Genomic DNA, 26,622 nt, shown 5'->3' on the forward strand with positions numbered 1-26,622 from the left:
CATAAATATCCCTCCCAATGATTTCACATGACAGCTGTCATCCACTTCGCGGATGGATGGACCTCACTCTTTTCTGGTCACTAATTGACCGTATTACTGACGGATTCATCTTCTTCACTTTACTCAAGTGTCTTCAAGAGAGTTGTGTGTTTCCTAGTGATGATAGACAGACGGTAAGATAGACCATCAGAGATAGATACAGACAATGACAGTGAAGATTCCCTCTGCAGGATTGGCATCTCCCCTTCCCCACCTCTGTGAGAAGGTATTCTTCACAAATTTATTGATCCGTTTTGTGACCTGGGTGCTCTCCGAGCCCCAGAGCATAATAAACGTTATATGCTTAAAAATAAAAAAATATTAATTGCTCACCTCCCCGGCCTCTTCACTCCTCACCATCACCTGTCCAGTCCTTGTCATATCTCCAGGTCACCATCACTCGCGTTAGGCCCGGACTTAAGTCTTTGAGTAGGCCGAGGAGGGGTGTCCTGCATATGTGTCCACAAAAGTCACAGCGCACGTCACGGCCTGATGTCCTGCAGCGTCATGTGAAGTGAATTTAAAATCTTCATTTTGGTGCATGTGGATTTCTCTAAAATTTGAGTAGAATTCAATTCCACTCCAATATATTCACTCATCTCTAGTGTGTATGTATGTGCTCTATGCATACATAGATGTGTATGCTCTCGATATACATGTATGGGCTCTGTGCATACATGTGTATATACATGTGTGTATCTGCTCTACGTATGCATGTGCTCTGTGTATACATGTGTGTATGTATATGGGTGTATGTATGTGCTTGTGTATGCATGTGTGCATATGCTCTGTTTATGCATATGTGCTCTGTGCATGCATTTGCTCTGTGTATACATGTCTGTATGTGCTCTGTGTATATGTATATGTGTTTATGTGCTCTGTGTATATATATATGTGTATGTGCTATGTGTATACATTTGTGTATGTGCTCTGTGTATACATGTGTGTATGTGCTCTGTATATGTATGTGTGTATGTGCTCTGTGTATGTATGTGTGTATGTGCTCTGTGTATGTTTGTGTGTATGAGCTCTGTATGTGTGTATGCGCTCTGTGTATACATGTGTGTATGTGCTCTGTATATGTATGTGTTTATGCGCTCTGTGTATGTATGTGTGTATGTGCTGTGTATGTATGTGTATGTGCTCTGTGCATGTATGTGTGTATGAGCTCTGTATGTGTGTATGTGCTCTGTGTATACATGTGTGTATGTGCTCTGTATATGTATGTGTTTATGTGCTCTGTGTATGTATGTGTTTATGCGCTCTGTGTATGTATGTGTGTATGTGCTCTGTGTATGTATATGTGTATGTGCTCTGTGTATGTGTGCATGTGCTCTGTGTATGTGCTCTGTGTATGTATGTGTGTATGTGCTCTGTGTATGTGTGTGTATGTGCTCTGTGTATACATGTGTGTATGTGCTCTGTATATGTATGTGTTTATGTGCTCTGTGTATGTATGTGTGTATGTGCTTTGTGTATGTATGTGTGTATGTGCTCTGTGCATGCATGTGTGTATGTGCTCTGTGTGTATGTGCTCTGTGTATACATTTGTGTATGTGCTCTGTATATACATTTGTGTATGTGCTCTGTGTATGTATGTGTGTATGTGCTCTGTGTATACATGTGTGTATGTGCTCTGTGCATGTATGTGTGCATGTGCTCTGTGCATGTGTGTATGTGCTCTGTGTATACATGTCTGTATGTGCTCTGTGTATATGTATATGTATATGTGTGTATGTGCTCTGTGTATACATTTGTGTATGTGCTCTGTGTATACATGTGTGTATGTGCTCTGTGTATGTGCTCTGTGTATGTATGTGTGTATGTGCTCTGTGTATGTATGTGTATGTGCTCTGTGTATGTATGTGTGTATGAGCTCTGTATGTGTGTATGTGCTCTGTGTATACATGTGTGTATGTGCACTGTATGTGTTTATGTGCTCTGTGTATGTATGTGTGTATGTGCTCTGTGTATGTATGTGTTTATGCGCTCTGTGTATGTATGTGTGTATGTGCTCTGTGTATGTATGTGCTCTGTGTATGTATATGTGTATGTGCTCTGTGTATGTGTGCATGTGCTCTGTGTATGTATGTGTGTATGTGCTCTGTGTATGTGTGTGTATGTGCTCTGTGTATGTATGTGTGTATGAGCTCTGTATGTGTGTATGTGCTCTGTGTATGTATGTGTGTATGTGCTCTGTGTATACATGTGTGTATGTGCTCTGTGTATGTATGTGTGTATGAGCTCTGTATGTGTGTATGTGCTCTGTGTATACATGTGTGTATGTGCTCTGTGTATACATGTGTGTATGTGCTCTGTGTATGTATGTGTATGTGCTCTGTGTATGTATGTGTGTATGTGCTTTGTGTATGTATGTGTGTATGTGCTCTGTGTATGTATATGTGTATGTGCTCTGTGCATGCATGTGTGTATGTGCTCTGTGTATACATTTGTGTATGTGCTCTGTGTATACATTTGTGTATGTGCTCTGTGTATGTATGTGTGTATGTGCTCTGTGTATACATGTGTGTATGTGCTCTGTGTATACATGTGTGTATGTGCTCTGTTTATATATGTGTGCATGTGCTCTGTGCATGTGTGTATGTGCTCTGTGTATGTGTCTGTGCTCTGTGTATACATTTGTGTATGTGCTCTGTGTATACATGTGTGTATGTGCTCTGTGTATGTATGTGTGTATGTGCTCTGTGTATGTGTGTGTATGTGCTCTGTGTATGTATGTGTGTATGTGCTCTGTGCAGACATGTGTATGTGCTCTGTGTATACATGTGTGTATATACATATGCGTGTGTAAAATACAGTATTTATGTAGCATCCACATTTATAAATCCTGGCTGGATAGACAAGAGTACATAGGTGTAAAAATGTTGGCAATTGCCGAACAATGAGCAACATGCTGCCTATTCATCTTGTGATTGGATTGTATATGGTGGAACAAAAATCATTCTTCTCAGCAGCACATCGCCGGTGTAAACTGTAGATGTGCTGCTGATAACCTGATACTGTATGGGGACAGATTGATCTACTAGTGATTGTTCTGTGCAAGTCATTCTTCCTCAGTCGCTGTAAAGAGGCCGGGAAATAAGCGCAGAACGACTCCAATATTGTCGATCACACTTGTTTAACGGTCTGAACTCAGCGCAGATAAATACAACCAAAATGTTTCTGTGAGATAGAGCAATCTGTGAGCATTTGGGGCCCCACTTTTAACCTATGCACTGGGCCCCATTTTGCCTAAAACCGACTTTGGAAAAGCCTCAATATACGAGGTGTTAGTGGCTGTAAGATATAAAGGATCTCTATTTAATGTACATTATATTGAGGCACTGTACACAGAGATACACTGGTATATAGAGATGCATCTTTATGTACCTGTACTAGAATGCTGTACTATGTTATAGAAGAGAGGGTCAGGGAGCATCACCGTATCGTTGAAAGCTGTATGCTGAGGCTGGGAGTAATGAAAGCAGGTGGCTGCCGATCCTGTTGGTGATCTCAGCCGTTAACAGTTAGAAAAGGAAAGAATTTCTAACGCACTGCAACGAGGTTGGTGACAAACAAGATGACTAAGGGCAGTATTGCACCAGAAACACATAAGGTTATTTAATCCACTCCAATGTTTTCAGCTGCACGTTATGTCTGAATAAAAGAGTGATCATTTTCACCAAACTCGTTGCAGTGCGTGAGAGATCCTTTCCTTTTCTAACTGTACAGAATACTATACAGATTGTTAGACAGATAATCGTCCCATACTGAGCGGTGCAGCCTGCCATGCTACAGGTGGTGAGTTTAATTCCCAAAAAAAGACCACACTTCAAGCATTTTTATCTGTTTTCTCCACTGCCCCCTTTGGTTTCCAACGAGAAGTTACCTGCCCCACAGCTCCACATACAGTTTTACATGGAGCGACATGCAAGTCACCTTACAATACAGCCTTGCTCTGGCCATAATCTGGCCTCGTTCTGGCCTCGTTCTGGCCACGTTCTTGTTGTAATAGACTTCCATTGCGCTCTTGTGATGCAGCTTCTAACTTCTGGCCGGTCAGAAGCTTCTATCGCAGGATGGCGCAGGGGGAAAACTATGAAGACGCCGGCGGGTGAGTATATCACTGGGGGCAGGGGCCTTACACTTAAAGTGCCACTCCAGCGCTGAAAAAAACCCATTGGAGTGGTGTAAGGGAAAACACACGAGAGAGCCAGGGGATACTGATATTCCCCCGCCGTCATCAATCTGTGATGGAGTTTACACAGTCACAGCTCTCTGGTGCCTCCTTACCCTCAGGTCAGTCAGGGAACTGCACCTAGGATAAGTAGTCGCCGGAGAGGCTGCCCTGTCACGTACTGGTTATCAGGCACTCTGCAGTGAGGGCGGTATATATATATCACCAGTCCCAGGCGAGGAATGTATATATAAACCTCCGGTTCATCACTGCCAGGATCCCTCAATAACACCAGAACGGTATGCTGCCACCAGTTCCTTATTAGATATAAGTCCGGTCCGTTAACAAGCTTTTATTGGGTCAGAAACCAACCCCAAGTAGCGTATAAGTACTAGCCGGACTCACGGACGTGGGAAATTGGGTTTAGAGGTTACAGAGCAGCCAAATTTAATTGAAAGGCACACTAGATACTACAAATATATACAGAGTAATATACAGAGATTACACCCAGAAGTACAGATAAAAACATGGTACAGGTTGGGATTGCAGTTAGCTTTATGTGTCACGTTACTGTTTCTTCTCACTTGTGGAAGAAGGGAAGCTCTCATATCCACAGGCACATTCTTAGTTTCTGGTCCGTCTCCACACGTGACGTGACGCAGCTTCCATGGCAGAACAATGACAAAGTCTAAAGATGTGTCGCTAGCTTTTAACCCCTAGCTCGCTCCTCCCATATTTGCCACCGCCCCTCTGGGTTGGACTGGATTTTCCTCCCCTGACCTAGCTGAAATAATTCCCAATATATAGGATTGGTCATAACTTCCTAAAGGGAGGTTCAAACGGGACGACTGACATATCAATTGGTTCGTTGGGACTGGACCGATATGGAGAGTCCAAACCTTGGTCGGCTATGTGGTTCTGGAGAGCCGGTCTCGATAGCTCGGTATCCGGGACAGCTAGAGAAATATGAGACACTGGTGTGTGTGCGGAGGGCTCCCAGGGTTCTGGTGGTACATTGGACTTAACCCTGAGATGCACGGTGCTCTCATAATTCATCTCTAGATATCGGTGCCCAAGTGTCTAGAGCTTTCCCTTCATGTGGGCCGCCTTGCACAAAAGACAGCAGGGGGTCCCAGCTCTGCTCCTCATTGCCTTCATTAACACGTGGCCTCTAATTATCTGGTCATTTGGCAAAAGTTCTGTTCTTTTGGGGATTTGTGTACTTATCCCAAAGATGGGGCCACTTCAGGAGTGGAGGGAGATCTCTGGATAATTTATCCGGCCTGAATTAATAAATCCAAAATGGAGTCTCCCTCGTCCCTCACAAGTGGTGCTTTAATTTTCCGCACATACCTCCTCCCCTCATGGGGTATCACCTGTGTTAGATGAATTTTTTTTTCTCATTTACACATCGGCTGCGAGGAGGAGACCTCCGAAGATCCACAAGGAGAAGAAACTTCTATCCTTGGATCAACCAATGCACTAAATGGAGTTGTGCCCATGAAATGTAGAAAAACGGCAGTCGGCATTATCCTCTCCTCACTGTCAGTACTGTCAGAATCACTGCACTCACAGAGCGATATCACAGCTTCTGTCCTCTATTTCTACTATTTCTGCAAATACACTGGATGTCAAGATTGAGATAAAGAAATGTGAGATATTGATAGATAGATAACAGATAGATAGATGATAGATGATAGATAGATAATAGATAGATAATAGAGGATAGATAGAAAATAGATAGATAATAGACAGATGATAGATAGATAGATAGATAAACAATAAATAAATAAATCTTTGACCCGTAGAAGTGCAGGTACAGCACGAAACGGCCGTCGTCTTGGTTCTCCCCTGCTCACACAAGAGCTAAGGCTCTTGTAGCTCTGGCCATGAATTGGATGTGAATTATCTTTCAATAAAGTTTGTTACCTGAGAAGATTGGTGAGTGCCCTCAACTTTTTACTTATTTATTGGACTATCAATGACTTTTTTAGAGGTGCACCCCACGTCAGGATTCACAGGCGGCTGCGTTTAATACCGGATCATTATACACCCTGCTTTGGTGGATAAAGTGTTGCAGGCAGTGCCACCCACGATTACTTTTTTCTTTTTGGATTTTAAACAATAAATAGATTGATAATAGATAGATAATAGATAGATGATAGATAATAGATACATAATAGATAGATAGCAGATAATTTCTAGATATCAGATAGACACTTCTATTTGTGTTAGGCTGCCGTCACACTAGCAGTATTTGGTCAGTATTTTACATCAGTATTTGTAGCCACAACCAGGAGTGGAACAAATAGAGGAAAAGTATAATAGAACCATATGCTCCACTTCTGTATTTATCACCCACTCCTGGTTTTGGCTACAAATACTGATGTAAAATACTGACCAAATACTGCTAGTGTGACGGCAGCCTTAGTCACACATGTTGCAGACCTCTATCTGGCGGCTGCCTGTAGGGGGCACTTTATTGAGGTCCATTTGTAGTCACCCAGCTTTCTCATAAATAGATATAATAGGAGATGTAACAACTGGAAAAAAGATGACAACTCAATATAGAAATAACACGACAGTAACAAATGTGACGACTGCGGATGAGACTCCATGTAAGATTGATGGGGCTATTAAACGCTCAGCAGTTTTGTCTGAAGTTGCGGCATTTTTTTAAATTTTTCAGTTGTGAGCTTTATCCCCTTTTTTGGGGGGGGACATCCCCCCTTACATCTCGCCTTAGCTATAAGTGATCCTCAGATCCTCGCTCGGTCCTGGGGAAAACTCAAGGAAATGGAATCTTGATTTATTGAACATTTTATGGCAGCAAAAAGCTCCAGTGTCAGCTCCGCGAAGAAGAGACATCACTCACATTTACCGGTGAAGACGACCCGGCCGCTGCGAGACTCCATTATAGGATGTTGTGTAGAGCGAGTCTGACAAATCTGACAATGAGATACGGACACATGACTCACAATGTATCTGAAGTCCTGAGATGTGCCAGTGCCCATGAGGAATAGGATAGGATTCCTCAGGAATGCTGCCAGAAGCTGGTGTCTAGCTATTCATCACATTTTCATCAGGTCACAACAGCCAGAGGGACACCAGGTCACAACAGACAGAAGGGCAACAGGTCACAACAGCCAGAAGCGAAGCAGGTCACAACAGCCTAAGAGGTAGCAGGTCGCAACAGTCAGAAGGGCAGCAGGTCACAACAAACAGAAGGGCAGCAGATCACAACAGCCATAAGCGAAGCAGGTCACAACAGACAGAAGGGCAGCAGGTCACAACAGCCAAAGGAGCAGCAGGTCGCAACAGTCAGAAGGACAGCAGGTCACAACAGCCAGAATCGAAGCAGGTCACAACAAACAGAAGGGCAGCAGATCACAACAGCCATACACGAAGCAGGTCACAACAGACAGAAGGGCAGCAGGTCACAACAGCCAAAGGAGCAGCAGGTCGCAACAGCCAATAGGGAACCAGGTCACAACAGCCAGAGGGATACCAGGTCACAACAGCCAGAATCGAAGCACGTCACAACAGACAGAAGGGCAGCACATGGACCATATTTTATCTTCTGTGCTGGATTGTTGGACTTTTATCATGTTACTGAACTGCATTCATGTTCTGGACTATTTTATCCTTTGTGTGGTGGATTATATATGGACCTTTCGTGTTTTTGCCTAAATAAAGGTCTTGGAATTGTTCACTCTTTGCTGGCTCTTTTGATTGTGTGGTATCGGAGTAGGACCCTGTGACAACTGGTGGCAGCAGTGGGATCAACAGAGCGTAACCTAATGGAGAACCACACACAGAGTGAGTACAGCAACTGGACTGTATGCAGTTTACAGGAGAGAGCCAGAGACCTGGGCCTGAACTACCAGGGACTGACGAAAGAGGCCTTAATTGACCTACTGGTGGGTGCCAGCCCAGCCACCTCCTCCCATATGTCTGAAGGATGAGCACTGGAGACGAGGACCCCCACCCCAAAAAGCCAGTGGGTGGTGTGGTATGAAGAAGAGATGGCGGTTCTGGGCCCAGGCATCTCTCAGGAGTTCAAGGAGGAGGCTTCACGCCGGGCACAGCGGAGACAAGAAGCAATGGAGCTTGAAAGAGGGAGTAACACAATGTGGGATGTAAACCCAACGATCCGGGAGCCTGTACGGATCACCCGGACAGAGTTTAAGCCATTTGATGAGGCTTCCGGAGATGTGGAGGGGTTCTTCAAGGACGTTGAGCAGCAGTGTGCTGTGATGGAGGTGCCCCACTCTGGCTGGATGCGTTTGTTAGTGGGACTCCTGAATGGTAGCCTGGCGGAGGCTTACCGAACCATTGACTCCCAGCGGAATCGGGATTATAACATTGTAAAGCAGACTATCCTGGATTACCATGCTATCACCCCAGACTCATATAGGGCCAAGTTCCGAGACCTCCCATGCACCACGGGGGGATTGTTTAGGATGTATGCACAGAAGATGTCCCAGGCATGTCGGAGATGGCAGGAAGCAGAAAACACCTTTACTGTGGAACATGTTAAACAGGTGTTCCTTATAGAACAATTTCTTGCCAAGTGCCCCGCAGAGGTACGAGAATGGGTCCGGGAGCGCACGCCGTGCACCGTGGATAGAGCTACAGCCCTGGCCGATGAAGCCCTTACTATCCGACCACAATGGAGGAGGCTTCTGGACAATGAACCACGGCCTTCTCCCGCACCCCGTCCCCCTCAGATTATATATGCCCTTCCACCTAGTCGCAAGCCAATGACAATCACAGCTCACAATCCTGGGCCCCAACAGTTCCGACCACGACCTGGGGGTATCACAGAGAGGAGATGTTATGGGTGTGGGCAACCTGGACATTTGCAGTCTGGCTGTCCCTCAAGGATTCAGAGGGAGCCCACGCAGCCCCACCTCATCCAGTACATCTTGTGGAAGAGCTACCACCACCCCCACCAGAGTGGACCACCGACCACGACACCATAGATACCCCTCCTGGAGTGTACGGACTCCGGCCTTTGTCCATCAGAAATACACAGCAACGGCATTGCCACCTGCAGGATGTCTTAATTGATGGATACAAAGTGTCGGGATTTAGAGACACGGGGGCATTCCTGACTATCGCTGACCCCCGTTTGGTTCGAGCCTAGGCAATTCCCCAGGCCCGGGAATTCCCATTGTCCTGGCGGGGGGTGTCCGCAAATATATACAGCAAGCTTTTGGTACGTTTGGATTAAGGTTTTGGAGAAAAACTGTGTTGGATTGGAGTTATGGGAGGACTTCCTGCAGATATCCTCCTTGGAAATGACATTGGGGAGTTGCAAAGTCATTTTGTGGGAGCAGAAGGTCCGTGGGCCTCTCCCTCTTCTAAAAGAACAATTGGAGGGAGATATCGCAGATACCGGAGCACCCATCATTCCCTGCGTTCAGAGACGGTCTCGCCCAGCTAGCTACCTTGGCTAATGAACATCAGCGAACGGCCCAGTCCAGTCAAAAAGCCTGGTATGACCATAAAGCCAGGACCCGGGAATTTATGGACAAGTGCTCATGATTATTGCAACCCCTGCCACTGTACAAGGAACTATAAAAAGTGGAGCAATGTGGACTAAAGTGAGCAGGCCAGAGGTCTGTGTAGACCTCATAGCGTGCTCACTTATTATGAGGGGGGAGAGGTTGTGATGGTGTGATATGCTATGTGGGTATCATTTTTGTGTATATTTCTATTTTACTTATTTTCATGGTGTTCTCTTGTAGAAGGAGTTATTTGTTAATTGATGAATGGCTGTTGCTGCAATCTGATATCAGCCCCCACAGTACTGTATTGTTTGCTAATATGCTAATGACATGTGGACCTATCTTGTTGAAACAATGAGCCCCTGAGACTTTCCCCCTCCTGACCTGTGAATGAAGAGGGAGGTGAGACACAGATCAGTCCTGTGTGGTATGATGATGTGTTCACAGCATCTCAGAGAGAAAGAAGAGTATATGGACTATGCTATCCTCTGTCTGCTGGATTGTTGGACTTTTATCCTGTTACTGAACTGCATTCGTGTTCTGGACTATTTTATCCTTTGTGTGGTGGATCGTATATGGACCTTTCGTATTTTTGCCTAAATAAAGGTCTTGGGATTGTTAACTCTTCGCTGGCTCTGTTGATTATGTTGTACCGGAGAAGGACCCCGTGACAGCTGGTAATAAAGGGGTGAAAGCACCTGCAGGAATCTGTATAAATGGCGTTTTGTGCTGCATTTGGAGAAATCACTTGTTACATTAGGTGTTCAGATATTTTCATTGTTCTTTAATTTCATTATTACAAAAAGCAGAAACTTTTATAAAAGTTACTAATAAACCAAATTCACAATAAGGGATGAATAATTTTAATTTGAAGTGTATAAAATAGAGAATGGATGAGATAATGGATTAATAGGGATCCTCTCATGCAGAAAACCTATTAGGGCACTAGACGCACAGATCTGTGGATCCCCATCAGATGCTGTCGGGTGACCCTGGGATCTGGTGGGAGACGGGTTAAACAAGAAAGACATTTCTGCAATGATCTCGGATCCATCAGATTAGTACAGTCACTTGTCAGGTGAGGAGCAGCGTCTGCTGTGATTGCTGATGATTAATATTTGATGTCAACGTTCTTTTATTTACAAATCACCAACTTTGAAATTTGTATATCAAAGAAATCCCGACATTTGTCACCGGCTCCACAAAGTGTAATCTCAGCAATGTAAGGGGCGAGGACAAACAGCGTGAGAAATATGATCAGTAAAGGAAAAACAATGGTTCTGAGAGCTCGGAGAAGCATGTGAATGCCTCCTATCCATCACCAGAGATCAGTGGTGACATCACTGAGAATGTCTCCTATCCATCACTAGAGATCAGAGGTGACATCACTGAGAATGCCTCCTATCCATCACTAGAGATCAGCGGTGACATCACTGAGAATGTCTCCTATCCTTCACCAGAGATCAGAGGTGACATCACTGAGAATGCCTCCTATCCATCACCAGAGATCAGAGGTGACATCACTGAGAATGCCTCCTATCCATCACCAGAGATCAGCGGTGACATCACTGAGAATGCCTCCTATCCATCACCAGAGATCAGAGGTGACATCACTGAGAATGCCTCCTATCCATCACCAGAGATCAGAGGTGACATTGTTGAGAATGTCTCCTATCCATCACTAGAGATCAGCGGTGACATCACTGAGAATGTCTCCTATCCATCACCAGAGATCAGAGGTGACATCACTGAGAATGCCTCCTATCCATCACCAGAGATCAGAGGTGACATCACTGAGGATGCCTCCTATCCATCACCAGAGATCAGCGGTGACATCACTGAGAATGTCTCCTATCCATCACCAGAGATCAGCGGTGACCTCACTGAGAATGCCTCCTATCCATCACCAGAGATCAGCGGTGACATCACTGAGAATGTCTCCTATCCATCACCAGAGATCAGAGGTGATATCACTGAGAATGCCTCCTATCCATCACCAGAGATCAGAGGTGACATCACTGAGAATGCCTCCTATCCATCACCAGAGTTCAGCGGTGACATCACTGAGAATGTCTCCTATCCATCACCAGAGTTCAGCGGTGACATCACTGAGAATGCCTCCTATCCATCACCAGAGATCAGCGGTGACATCACTGAGAATACCTCCTAATTCAGGGGCGTAACTACAGCGGTCGCAGAGGTCGCAGCTGCGACGGGGCCCCGCAGTACTTAGGGGCCCCGGCCCGCCCATCTGTCCATCCGTCTGCCCGTCCAGCAAAGACGCAGAAAAAACAGGTAGCGCAATTGTCAAGGTCCCAATCATGAGACCCGGAGGGAGGCGCGCGTCACAGCAGGTCCCCATTTACATTAGAGGGAAGATGGATTGCATGCAGTCATGTGATCCAACCTTGTGACCAGCAGAGAGGTGTGTCTGCAGGTCCTTCAGCTGCACCAAAGGGAAGGACGGGCCGAAGGCAGCTCCTGCTGCTTGAGTGTGAGTAAAAAGCTGCAAGCTGGTGCTTCGTCCTCCTCCTTCTGCCACAGGGTCCCTCTGTTCCTCTGCACACAGGATGGCCGTACAATCCGATAAACCTCTGTGATGTAATTTTCCCAGGCCACATAGCCAGGCTCAGGCGCAAAACAACCCCTGAGTACAGAGGTAGATGGTGTGCACATTACTGAACTGTCAAACCCAGCTCCTCTGTTCCACAATGCATTTAGTTTGGAGAGGAGGGGGGGGCGCATTTACTGTGTGTATGAGGGGGGTGTTTTCTGTGGAGGGGGGTGTTTTCTGTGTTAGGAGGTATTTACTGTGCGTGTGTGGGGTATTTACTGTGCGTGTGTGGGGTATTTACTGTGCCTGTGTGGGGTATTTACTGTGCCTGTGTGGGGTATTTACTGTGCGTGTGGGGTATTTACTGTGCGTGTGTGGGGTATTTACTGTGCGTGTGGGGTATTTACTGTGCCTGTGTGGGGGGTACTTACTGTAACGGGCAGAAGGAGATTTACTGTGATGGGGGTATTTAGTATAGCTGGGTGAGATTTTGTGTAACTGGTATGATTTGAGGGCACAAATTTGGAGAGCAAAGGAAGGGACAGGTGCAGACACAATATGGGGAGCAGGAGAAATTTGAAGACAATATGAGGAGGAAAGGAAGGTATGAGATGGGGGATGGGTGCAGACACAGTATGGTGAGTGGTGGTATGGGTGTGGATACAGTATGAGTAGCGAGGGAAAAAAGTAAGAGGACACAGTATGGGAAGTGAGGGTGATGGGATGGGTGCGGACACAGTATGGGAAGTCGGAGGAATGTGTGAGGAGGCAGTATGGAAAGTGAGAAGGTAAATGTATGAGGAGGGAGGAGGAAACGTGCAAGGAGATATTATGGTGGCAAAATGTGTGTGTGGGCACAGAATAGACTGAGTAGTGTGGGGGATGTAGCATGGGGGAACAGTGTAAGGCCATAGCCAGGAGGCAATAGTATACCAAGAAGGGGGAGTGTGATAAGGGGGCACAGTATAGAGACTGGGCCCTATAGGGGTGACTGACTCAGTGTGAGAGAACAGTGTGAAGTATGGAAAGGAGGGGGCAGTGTGGAGATCATGTACCATAAGAGGGACAGTGTGGGGTCATACTTTGTGCAGGGCATATAGTGAGGGGCAATTAGTTATTCAGAGGCTCAGGGTAAGACAGATATTTTATTCAGGAGCATTATAATGACACTGCTATCTTTAAGGGCGTCGTGCGGGGATGTGCTGCACAAGACCGGAGAAGATGGAAGTCTGCAGAGACGGCTGTGGATGAGAAAACTCATGGAGTCTGGACAAGATGACGAAGAAAAGAAAGAGAACAACTCCAGAGACGACGTCACCTATAAGGTACCTGGATGTAAATATTTTTTATTATACTCACTAATTCTCATATTTTTATTTATGTTAGGGATATTAAAGGCGTTATCCACGTTTGTGATGAGTCTGCAGTCATTCTATGTGACTGCAGACTTCTGAATTCTCACAGTGCATACTGCACACTCTCTGGTGCTGGTGATTTGCATACATGCGGTCACGTGCTGACTAGACATGTGTGGCCTCACTCAATGAAAATGAATTGAGTGAGGCCAGGCACGTCTAGTCGGAATGTGGTCAGAAGTATACAAATCGCATACTTGTGCAAAGGAGAATCCTGAATGTGTGCAGTGTGTGCGCTGTGAGAATTCAGAAGCCTGCAGCCACCTATAGTCACTGCAGACTTTCATCTCAAACCTGGACGCACCCTTTAATTATAAATGGAAGCCCTGCAGCCAATCCTAACAGCCTGAAATATACTCACTGTGAGAATTCAGCTCTGCTTGCTGGTTCCAGCAGTCATCACATGGCCGCTTTACTCATATGCGATTTTCATACTGTTGGGTGACAACGAGCTTCTCTTCCTGCTTCTCTCAGTTTTTAACTGAACATTGAATTAGGGAGAGGAGCTCCTCGGCATGTGACTAAGTGTGCAAATCGCATGTGTGCTTAGGGGGTGGGGGCGCCAAACTGAATTTTGCTCCGGGTGCCAGAAAATCTAGATACACCTCTGGCAATAGTTAACAGCCGTCGGCCAATCACAGGCTGGCAGCTGACATCAGCGTGCACGTTGCTGACGTATGACGTCACTGTACTGTCATACGCTGGAACGACGCTGCACACCTCAGCCGAATCGTGAGTGAGGACATCTCTGAAGCTCGGCCAGGTAAGGAAATTTTTATTTTTATTTTGTAAAGCCGCGGTATGGGGCACATTTTACTACTATGGGGGGTAGGGTGAAAGAGGATGCATTATACTGCTATGGGGCTGCTGCATTTTATACTCCTATGGGGCTGCTGCATTATACTATATATGACTATGGGGCCCATAATACTTTATAGGAGGACTATGAGGTGCATTTTACTACTATGAAGTACTATGGGGTGCATTATACTTTATCGAGGACTATGGGCTGTGCATTATGCTTTATGGATGACTATGGAGGTGCATTTAATTATACTACATGGATCACTATGAACTGTGCAGTATATTATAAGGAGGACTATGGGGGTGCATTATAATTCTTAAATGGATCCCCATGACTTCTATGTAAGTCCCTGATGAGTATAATGGTTTATTTTGTTTTATACATTACAGAACAATGGTACAGTACGAGGGACAAATATATACCAGAATGGGGCACCGGATAGTTACGCCACTGAGGTCAGACTATACAACATTGCAATAAAGTTATAGTGTGCGAAATGAATAGGGAAAATGTGAATTTAGGTGGAAAATATTTTGACATGGTGGGGGGGGGGGCCCATTTGAAAGTTCGCACCGGGGCCCATAACTTTGTAGTTACGCCACTGCCTCCTATCCATCACTAGAGATCAGAGGTGACATCACTGAGAATGTCTCCTATCCATCATCAGAGATCAGAGGTGACATCACTGAGAATGCCTCCTATCCATCACCAGAGATCAGCGGTGACATCACTGAGAATGTCTCCTATCCATCACCAGAGATCAGCGGTGACATCACTGAGAATGCCTCCTATCCATCACCAGAGATCAGCAGTGACATCACTGAGAATGCCTCCTATCCATCACTAGAGATCAGAGGTGACATCACTGAGAATGCCTCCTATCCATCACCAGAGATCAGCGGTGACATCACTGAGAATGTCTCCTATCCATCACCAGAGATCAGAGGTGACATCACTGAGAATTCCTCCTATCCATCACCAGAGATCAGAGGTGACATCACTGAGAATGCCTCCTATCCATCACTAGAGATCAGAGGTGACATCACTGAGAATGCCTCCTATCCATCACCAGAGATCAGAGGTGACATCACTGAGAATGTCTCCTATCCTTCACCAGAGATCAGCGGTGACATCACTGAGAATGTCTCCTATCCATCACCAGAGATCAGAGGTGACATCACTGAGAATGCCTCCTATCCATCACCAGAGATCAGCGGTGACATCACTGAGAATGTCTCCTATCCATCACCAGAGATCAGCGGTGACATCACTGAGGATGCCTCCTATCCATCACCAGAGATCAGCGGTGACATCACTGAGAATGTCTCCTATCCATCACCAGAGATCAGAGGTGACATCACTGAGAATGTCTCCTATCCATCACCAGAGATCAGCGGTGACATCACTGAGAATGCCTCCTATCCATCACCAGAGATCAGCGGTGACATCACTGAGAATGTCTCCTATCCATCACCAGAGATCAGCGGTGACATCACTGAGAATGCCTCCTATCCATCACCAGAGATCAGCAGTGACATCACTGAGAATGCCTCCTATCCATCACTAGAGATCAGAGGTGACATCACTGAGAATGCCTCCTATCCATCACCAGAGATCAGCGGTGACATCACTGAGAATGCCTCCTATCCATCACCAGAGATCAGAGGTGACATCACTGAGAATGTCTCCTATCCATCACCAGAGATCAGAGGTGACATCACTGAGAATTCCTCCTATCCATCACCAGAGATCAGAGGTGACATCACTGAGAATGCCTCCTATCCATCACCAGAGATCAGAGGTGACATCACTGAGAATGTCTCCTATCCTTCACCAGAGATCAGCGGTGACATCACTGAGAATGTCTCCTATCCATCACCAGAGATCAGAGGTGACATCACTGAGAATGCCTCCTATCCATCACCAGAGATCAGCGGTGACATCACTGAGAATGCCTCCTATCCATCACCAGAGATCAGAGGTGACATCACTGAGAATGTCTCCTATCCATCACCAGAGATCAGAGGTGACATCACTGAGAATTCCTCCTATCCATCACCAGAGATCAGAGGTGACATCACTGAGAATGCCTCCTATCCATCACCAGAGATCAGAGGTGACATCACTGAGAATGTCTCCTATCCTTCACCAGAGATCAGCGGTGACATCACTGAGAATGTCTCCTATCCATCACCAGAGATCAGAGGTGACATCACTGAGAATGCCTCCTATCCATCACCAGAGATCAGCGGTGACATCACTGAGAATGTCTCCTATCCATCACCAGAGATCAGAGGTGACATCACTGAGAATTCCTCCTATCCATCACCAGAGATCAGAGGTGACATCACTGAGAATGCCTCCTATCCATCACCAGAGATCAGAGGTGACATCACTGAGAATGTCTCCTATCCTTCACCAGAGATCAGCGGTGACATCACTGAGAATGTCTCCTATCCATCACCAGAGATCAGAGGTGACATCACTGAGAATGCCTCCTATCCATCACCAGAGATCAGCGGTGACATCACTGAGAATGTCTCCTATCCATCATCAGAGATCAGCGGTGACATCACTGAGAATGTCTCCTATCCATCACCAGAGATCAGCGGTGACATCACTGAGGATGCCTCCTATCCATCACCAGAGATCAGCGGTGACATCACTGAGAATGCCTCCTATCCATCACCAGAGATCAGCGGTGACATCACTGAGAATGTCTCCTATCCATCATCAGAGATCAGCGGTGACATCACTGAGAATGTCTCCTATCCATCACCAGAGATCAGCGGTGACATCACTGAGGATGCCTCCTATCCATCACCAGAGATCAGCGGTGACATCACTGAGAATGTCTCCTATCCATCATCAGAGATCAGAGGTGACATCACTGAGAATTCCTCCTATCCATCACCAGAGATCAGCGGTGACATCACTGAGAATGCCTCCTATCCATCACCAGAGATCAGAGGTGACATCACTGAGAATGCCTCCTCTCCATCACCAGAGATCAGAGGTGACATCACTGAGAATGCCTCCTATCCATCACCAGAGATCAGCGGTGACATCACTGAGAATGCCTCCTATCCATCACCAGAGATCAGAGGTGACATCACTGAGAATGCCTCCTATCCATCACCAGAGATCAGAGGTGACATCACTGAGAATGTCTCCTATCCATCACCAGAGATCAGCGGTGACATCACTGAGAATGCCTCCTATCCATCACCAGAGATCAGCGGTGACATCACTGAGAATGTCTCCTATCCATCACCAGAGATCAGCGGTGACATCACTGAGAATGCCTCCTATCCATCACCAGAGATCAGCTGTGACATCACTGAGAATGCCTCCTATCCATCACCAGAGATCAGAGGTGACATCACTGAGAATGCCTCCTATCCATCACCAGAGATCAGCGGTGACATCACTGAGAATGCCTCCTATCCATCACCAGAGATCAGCGGTGACATCACTGAGGATGCCTCCTATCCATCACCAGAGATCAGCGGTGACATCACTGAGGATGCCTCCTATCCATCACTAGAGATCAGCGGTGACATCACTGAGGATGCCTCCTATCCATCACCAGAGATCAGCGGTGACATCACTGAGAATGCCTCCTATCCATCACTAGAGATCAGCGGTGACATCACTGAGAATGCCTCCTATCCATCACCAGAGATCAGAGGTGACATCACTGAGAATGCCTCCTATCCATCACCAGAGATCAGAGGTGACATCACTGAGAATGCCTCCTATCCATCACCAGAGATCAGAGGTGACATCACTGAGAATGTCTCCTATCCATCACCAGAGATCAGAGGTGACATCACTGAGAATGCCTCCTATCCATCACCAGAGATCAGAGGTGACATCACTGAGAATGCCTCCTATCCATCACCAGAGATCAGCGGTGACATCACTGAGAATGCCTCCTATCCATCACCAGAGATCAGCGGTGACATCACTGAGGATGCCTCCTATCCATCACCAGAGATCAGCGGTGACATCACTGAGGATGCCTCCTATCCATCACTAGAGATCAGCGGTGACATCACTGAGGATGCCTCCTATCCATCACCAGAGATCAGCGGTGACATCACTGAGAATGCCTCCTATCCATCACTAGAGATCAGCGGTGACATCACTGAGAATGCCTCCTATCCATCACCAGAGATCAGCGGTGACATCACTGAGGATGCCTCCTATCCATCACTAGAGATCAGCGGTGACATCACTGTGAGGCCATTTCCCTGTAATATATGGATGTTCCCCTGATTTTCCGGCCATGTGTCCTTGCTCTGTCCGCGGCTCCGCTATGATCAGGGCAGGTGCACTGTGTCCTCTCGCAGATGTCTCGCACTCATTCTCCTCATTTTCCGCATCACAGGACAATGTTTCCAGGCTTTGACTTTGTGACTTTTATTCCTACAATAATCAGCAGAAAACATTCTACATTTGCAGACTAGCGGCACGAGATCCTTTTCTCCTCTGATTTCCCGTCAGTCGCGTCCATTATTAAGGTTATTGGTATCGCGGACAATGTGCGGAGATGTCCACCGATGGAGCTGAGCTGACTTTGTCGCTGAGAATTGTACAAGTCTTTTTGGTTTGTAGCGAACACCAAAAAAGAAGAAAAACAATTCAATATTTCCTACAAAACGACCCTGTAGGAATCGTCGCTGGTGGAGCAGAACAAGGAGGAGGAAGCACTGAAGAACCCGGAGAACCTGCGTCACCTCCTGCCCCAACACTGTGTGCATTGTGTCCTGTCACCGAATATCCACCATGGAGAACCAGAAGTAGCACAATGACCGTTATCTCTAGCGCTGAAGATACATTGTAACATTGTACCATACTACATCCTCGTTCCTCCCAAGATTTCAAAGTCACTTGCAGACTCCACCGATTGTTTCTTGATTTCTATGGGGAAAGTGGCCACTCTGAACAGGGAAACAGAGGCCAAGGGTCACGTGAGACTACAAACCCCATCATCCATGGTCACAGTCAGCAAGATCAGAAAGCACAAGGCATAGGAAGGGCACATTCTACTATAAAAGTTACCATCTCCAGAAACAAAGTGGATATTAGAGAAAGTTCCAGCCACCTCCCCTGGTCCACCAGGGCCAAAGAAAACTTGTGTTAGACAAATCTGGATCGGATTATTATTTTACCAGTACAGGGGACATTATTAATGGAAGGGGCCCAGGATGGAGACATTATAGCAGGATGGGACACATTATTAATGGAAGGGGCCCAGGATGGAGACATTATACCACGATGGGGCATGTTATTAATGGAAGGGGCCAGGATGGAGATATTATACCAGGATGGGGCACATTATTAATGGAAGGGGCCAGGATGGAGACATTATACCAGGATGGCACACATTATTAATGGAAGGGGCCAGGATGGAGACATTATACCAGGATGGGGCATGTTATTAATGGAAGGGGCCAGGATGGAGATATTATACCAGGATGGGCCACATTATTAATGGAAGGGGCCAGGATGGAGACATTATACCAGGATGGGGCATGTTATTAATAGAAGGGGCCCAGGATGGAGATATTATACCAGGATGGGGCACATTATTAATGGAAGGGGCCAGGATGGAGACATTATACAAGGATGGGGCATGTTATTAATGGAAGGGGCCTAGGATGGAGATATTATACCAGGCTGGGGGCACATTATTAATGGAAGGGGCCAGGATGGAGACATTATACCAGGAAAAGACCCAGGATGGAGATATTATAGCAGAATGGGGTACGTTATTAATGGAAGGGGTCCAGGATAGAGATAATATACCAGGATGGGGCACATTATTACTGGAAGGCGTCCAGGACTGTGGATATTAGACCAGGAAAAGACCCAGGGTGGAGATAATATATTAGGATGGGTCACGTTATTACTGGAAGGGGCCCAGGATTGAGGCTATTAGACAGGGAAAAGACCCAGGATGGGGGGGCGTTATAACAGGAAAAAGCCCAGGATGGAGATATTATACCAGGATGGGGCACATTATTGCTGGGAGGGGTCCAAGTTAGGGGGCTTTATGGCAGGAAAATGCCCAGAAAAGAAAGATATTATACCTGTAAGGGGTCCAGGATGGTGGACATTATACCAGGAAGTGGTCCAGGATGGGGGACATTATTACAGGAAGGGGTCAGGATGGAGGATATTATTACAGGAAGAGGCAAGGATCAAGGGACATTAATACAGGTTGGGGCCCAGGTCCAAATTTTGTACCGGGACCCATCAGACTCTAGGCACGCCACTGGTTGTGGCCTCATCAGACAGGTGGGCAGGTGTGAGAGCCTGGCATAGCCACCCACTACCATTAGTATGGAGCCTGTTCTGCACAGAGCACCAGGAGGCTTCAAGTTCTTCAAAAGTTGCCTTAAAGTGAAGGTCCTACCACCTTGTAACCCCATCCCAACTCTGCAGACTTACCTGTCATGGTGCAGGACACGATGTAGCACACCGCCCCAGCCACTGACAGCCTCCCACCCACACAGTGGCCCATGCTGACGGTTGATGCTCTGTTGATGGTTCCTCTTCCTTCCAGAAAGCTCCGGGGCTCTATCCTGTGGGCATCAGTCTGTCCTGAGGGTGCGGGCAGGAGTCGGCGCTGCGCCCATTAGTCGGCACCTGGAGAGCTGTCCTGATGTTGCGCTGGCTGGGGGCGCTATCCACGTTGGTGGAGAAGGTCAGGGCCGGAGCTGCCGGAGGAGCCCCAGGGACCCGGGAATCTTGGAGAGCTTCACATTCTCATTGTTCCTTGGAAGATGCCCTGAAAGCAAGAACATGGCAGATTACAGCAGGAGCAGATTGACCCATTATCTGCTGCAAGACACTCGGGAGAAACCCCAAATCATGGATGAGGGGTGCGCGCAAAGACCCCATGGTCAGCATTTGTCCAAAGACCAAGTGCATGTAAGCAAGTGCCCACCAGGGCTAACACCACGGGACCCGCTGGTAGGAGATTAACCCATTACCAGCTGCAAGATACTAGAGACCCCAGTCGTGGAAGAGGAATACAAACATTTGGTAATTGTCCATAGACCCAGTGCATGGAAGACAGTGTCCACCAAGATTTATCCAGTGGGACCACCCCCCTTTATTCAATATGGGGGCCACACCATGATGCTAATAGATTAACTCATTATCTGCTGCAAGCCATTAGAAGACATGAGTGTTACAGATCACTATGATAATGGTATGACTATGGACCCCGAGCATGTAAGCAAGCCCCCAATAAGGTCTTAAAAGCTTAGGACCACCACCCCTCTCCTCTAAAATTCATAACAAGCAGATATCTCCTTTACAAGCTTCAAGTTACTAGATGAAGACCCACAATCATTAATAACCAAAAATGGGAACAAAGATCCCTACTAATAATATCCTAAATAAAAAGGACATTTAAAGGGTCCGAAATAAGTAAGAAAAAGTATAAATCACTTCTTAAACCAAAGTAAATGCCAAACAAACCATATATATATATATATATATATATATATATATATATATATATATATATATATATATATATATATATACACACACAAATATTCATTACAAGCAAATATATACACAACTACTAAAAGACAAAGGTTGAAACACCCCATAAACCCCAGAAGAAGGGGCAGTGTGGTCAGTGGTGAATAACACAATGGCTCAATATAATCGGTAATATGTGGACGATAGCAATAAAGTAGTAATATACAGCGCATAAACATAATAAAGAGGAATATAATAAATTAACTCAATGCATGAGTATAAGAATAAGTGACATGATAAGTATGATTAAAAAAACCTTAGTTTCAAGGAAGACTCCTCAAAAAATGCTCATACCCACCAAAAGCCATAATTAACGGATGAAAGCCAGTCCAAACTGCCCAGTTCCCTGATGCACGTTTCGCCTATAGCTTCATCAGGAGCTAACAATTAGATTCATCCATCATAAGCTCCAAGTTTCTAGGAGGAGACCTCAATCGTGAATGATGGGACCGGGTGCACACATAGATCCCAATGGTCAGTACATGTAACAACCCCCCCCCCACACCAGGGCTACAACATTGGGATGAAAGCTTAAAATATAGTTCCAAAGTATTAACCCTTTATCTCCTGTAAGTTACTAATGAGGGGAAGTGTAAATGGATGAGGGATATCTATGTAGATCCCTGCACCCAAAACTGAAAGATTGAGACCAACCCATCCCCCATTCCTCTTTGAAACATTCATAGATTAACCCATTATTGGCCACAAGCTACTTGATTGTCCATATACAGAGTACATTTAGTGTCCCACACCATGTCATGAAACAAGTGCTAGGTTTAGTAACCCTTTAGCTCCATGTCTGTAAGAGAAGAGATGTGCACATAGATCCACATGGTCATCGCTTGCCCATAGACCCAGTGCATTCATCGAAGCAGGCACCAAGCCTGGAACATTGGGGCCAGCACTCCTCCAGCCCATTTACTGGTGGGCACCGGGACACATTTTACAGCATTAACTAAATAATACAATGGGGGAGATGTATAATAATGGAAGTAACCACCATAATGACTATTTTCCAAACCCTCTCCCATGACAGAGGTCCGCACACATACAAGAGATGCCTGACACAGCTGCAGTGCACCAAAACCTGGGCCCCATGAAGCAATTTAGGGATTAGTGCCCTACATAGAAGATAAAGCAAAGAAAACGATAAGGCGACATACAGGAGTCTGTCAGGAGAAAAGGAGAACGAAGAAGAAGAAACATCTCATCTTATCCTATTACTTCCCCATGAACACAATGTATAAAACAAGCCCAGGACCCAGAAGAATGCCACCTAAGACCAGGACCCAGAAGAACTCCACCTAAGGTCAGGACCCAGAAGAACTCCACCTAAGACCGGGAGCCAGAAGAACTCCACCTAAGACCGGGAGCCAGAAGAACGCCACCTAAGACCAGGACCCAGAAGAACGCCACCTAAGGTCAGGACCCAGAAGAATGCCACCTAAGACCAGGACTCATGAAGAATGCCACCTAAGCCCAGGACCCAGAAGAACGCCACCTAAGCCCAGGACCCAGAAGAACGCCACCTAAGCCCAGAACCCAGAAGAACGCCACCTAAGCCCAGGACCCAGAAGAACGACACCTAAGCCCAGGACCCAGAAGAACGCCACCTAAGCCCAGGACCCAGAAGAATGCTACCTAAGACCAGGACCCAGAAGAACACCAGCTAAGCTGTGGACCGAGAAGAACGCCACCTAAGCCAAGGACCCAGAAGAACGCCACCTAAGCCCAGGACCCAGAAGAACGCCACCTAAGCCCAGGACCCAAAAGAACGCCACCTAAGACCAGGACCCAGAAGAACGCCACCTAAGCCGTGGACTGAGAAGAACGCCACCTAAGCCAAGGACCCAGAAGAACGCCACCTAAGCCCAGGACCCAGAAGAACGCCAACTAAGCCCAGGACCCAGAAAAACCTCACCTAAGCCCAGGACCCATGAAAAACACCACCTAAGACCAGGACCCAGAAGAACGCCACCTAAGACCAGGACCCAGAAGAACGCCACCTAAGACCAAGACCCAGAAGAACGCTACCTAAGACCAGGACCCATGAAGAACACCACCTAAGACCAGGACCCAGAAGAACGCCACCTAAGACCAGGACCCAGAAGAACGCCACCTAAGACCAAGACCCAGAAGAACGCTACCTAAGACCAGGACCCATGAAGAACGCTGCCTAAGACCATGACCCGGAGGAATGCTGCCTAAGACCAGGACCCATGAAGAACACCACCTAAGACCAGGACCCCTTTATTATTGGGTCTTAGCTCATTAACCCATTAAATGCAAGATCAAAAAAAGCAATGATGCTTTGTGCAGCGGATCTCAGGCAGCATTGGAGATCACAGGAAACCTTGTTACATGGAAACTTTTTAGGCATGGAGTGAATGTATCAAATTGTATCCCTATGTGGCTGGAAAACAGGGGGCTCCAGTCTGTGACCCCACAGCTGTTACCAGACTACTGCATGCCTCGACAGCCGGAGGATGAGAGTCGTAGTTCTGCATCAGTCTGGAAGGACAGAATACAATACTACACCATAAATAGTTCACAAAATAATACTCTGAAAATCAAGTTATTATATGAGATGTAGCAGAGCTGGGTTTGTTATTGAACATAAGATTATTGCTGCAAATTATGCTCTGCTACATCTGTACGAAAGAGTGAAATATACATTACACTGTTATATTTACAGAGAAGGCAAAGTGGAGGCTGATGTATAATAATAATAATCATAATAATAATAATATAATAATAAAATAATATAATATTATAAATAATGAATATAATAAAATAAATAATGCTAAAATAAATGATAATAATAATAATGATAATAATAAAAATAGTAATAATAAAATAAAATAATAATAATAATAATAATAATAATAATAAAATCATAATATAAATAATGAATATAATAATAGAAATAATACTAAAATAAATGAAAATAATAATAATAATGGAAATAATAATATAAATGATGATAACAAATAATATAAATAATACTATAATAATAATAATGACAATATTAATAAAAGAAATAACAATATAAACCACGATATGAATAATCAGATATTTGGGACTTTCTGTAGTCCGCTCCTCTCTGGATTCCATCTCACTTCTTTGCCTGATCTGGGGATTTTTTGTGCTTTCACGTATATATATTGATTGATGGGACAGGACCGAGCCCTCCGCTCTCAGGGGTCACAGAGTGATGGCCCTGATGGCAATGGAGGGCCCTCATCTCCTGGTGACTCTGTGCAGGGCACTATGCTATCTCTGGGGTACACTGACAGGACCTGGGACCCCCATAGTCTGCTCTTATCACGGATAACGGGGTGCACTGTATGTACTGTACATGTAGAAGAGTGCAAGGTTTCATTTAACACTTTGGATGAAAGCACGTTTTCCTTGCAGTCCTATGTAAAAAGAATCCCAGAACCCATCCTAGGATCCGTCTAACAGACTCATCTCTGCTACATCTGACATCCTCAGCTCTGCCACATTTCACAGAATCAGCTCATCCTCATCTTACCAACATCAAACTCTTCTAATGGACACAATGTATGAAACTCAAGTATCCAAGAAACCCCTGAGATCTACCACACGACCAGCTCTGCTGCATAAGCTCCGCTAATACCTGACATCATGGAATCATAATACTCAAACTCCTCTCTGCTGCATCGGATGCTTCTTTTACGGCACAGCCGACAAACTGAGCTCTGCTTCATCCGACAAACTCAGCCCTGCTACATCCGACAAACTGAGCTCTGCTACATCCGACAAACTCAGCTCTGCTACATCCGACAAACTCAGCCCTGCTACATCCGACAAACTCAGCTCTGCTACATCCGACAAACTCAGTGCTGCTACATTTGACAAACTCAGCTCTGCTATATCCGACAAACTCAGCTCTGCTATATCTGACAAACTCAGCTCTGCTACATCCGACAAACTCAGTGCTGCTACATTTGACAAACTCAGCTCTGCTATATCCGACAAACTCAGCTCTGCTACATCTGACAAACTCAGCTCTGCTACATCCGACAAACTCAGTGCTGCTACATTTGACAAACTCAGCTCTGCTACATCTGACAAACTCAGCTCTGCTACATCCGACAAACTCAGCTCTGCTACATTTGACAAACTCAGCTCTGCTACATCTGACAAACTCAGCTCTGCTATATCCGACAAACTCAGCTCTGCTACATCTGACAAACTCAGCTCTGCTACATCCGACAAACTCAGTGCTGCTACATTTGACAAACTCAGCTCTGCTACATCCGACAAACTCAGCTCTGCTACATCTAACAGCCTCAGCTCTGCTACATCTGATAAACTCAGCTCTGCTACATCCGACAAACTCAGCTCTCCTACATCCGACAAACTCAGCCCTGCTACATCCGACAAACTCAGCCCTGCTACATCCGACAAACTGAGCTCTGCTACACCCGACAAACTCAGCTCTGCTACATCCGACAAACTCAGCCCTGCTACATCCGACAAACTCAGCCCTGCTACATCCGACAAACTGAGCTCTGCTACATCCGACA

At 45.9% G+C, this 26,622-nt stretch overlaps 1 protein-coding gene across 1 annotated transcript in view; it reads right to left on the reverse strand.

Annotated features, from left to right (window-relative positions):
* CHRNA2 (cholinergic receptor nicotinic alpha 2 subunit) overlaps positions 1–26,622 on the reverse strand; it is a 147,073-nt gene that overhangs the window by 119,202 nt on the left and 1,249 nt on the right. Inside the window, exon 2 of the mRNA XM_077291780.1 lies at positions 20,963–21,302. Coding sequence (XP_077147895.1) covers positions 20,963–21,035 — 73 coding nt within the window. The 5' untranslated portion in view covers positions 21,036–21,302. The remainder of the gene's footprint in view (positions 1–20,962; positions 21,303–26,622) is intronic.

Source organism: Ranitomeya variabilis, chromosome 2 (genome assembly GCF_051348905.1).
Source record: "Ranitomeya variabilis isolate aRanVar5 chromosome 2, aRanVar5.hap1, whole genome shotgun sequence".
NCBI lineage: Eukaryota > Metazoa > Chordata > Amphibia > Anura > Dendrobatidae > Ranitomeya > Ranitomeya variabilis.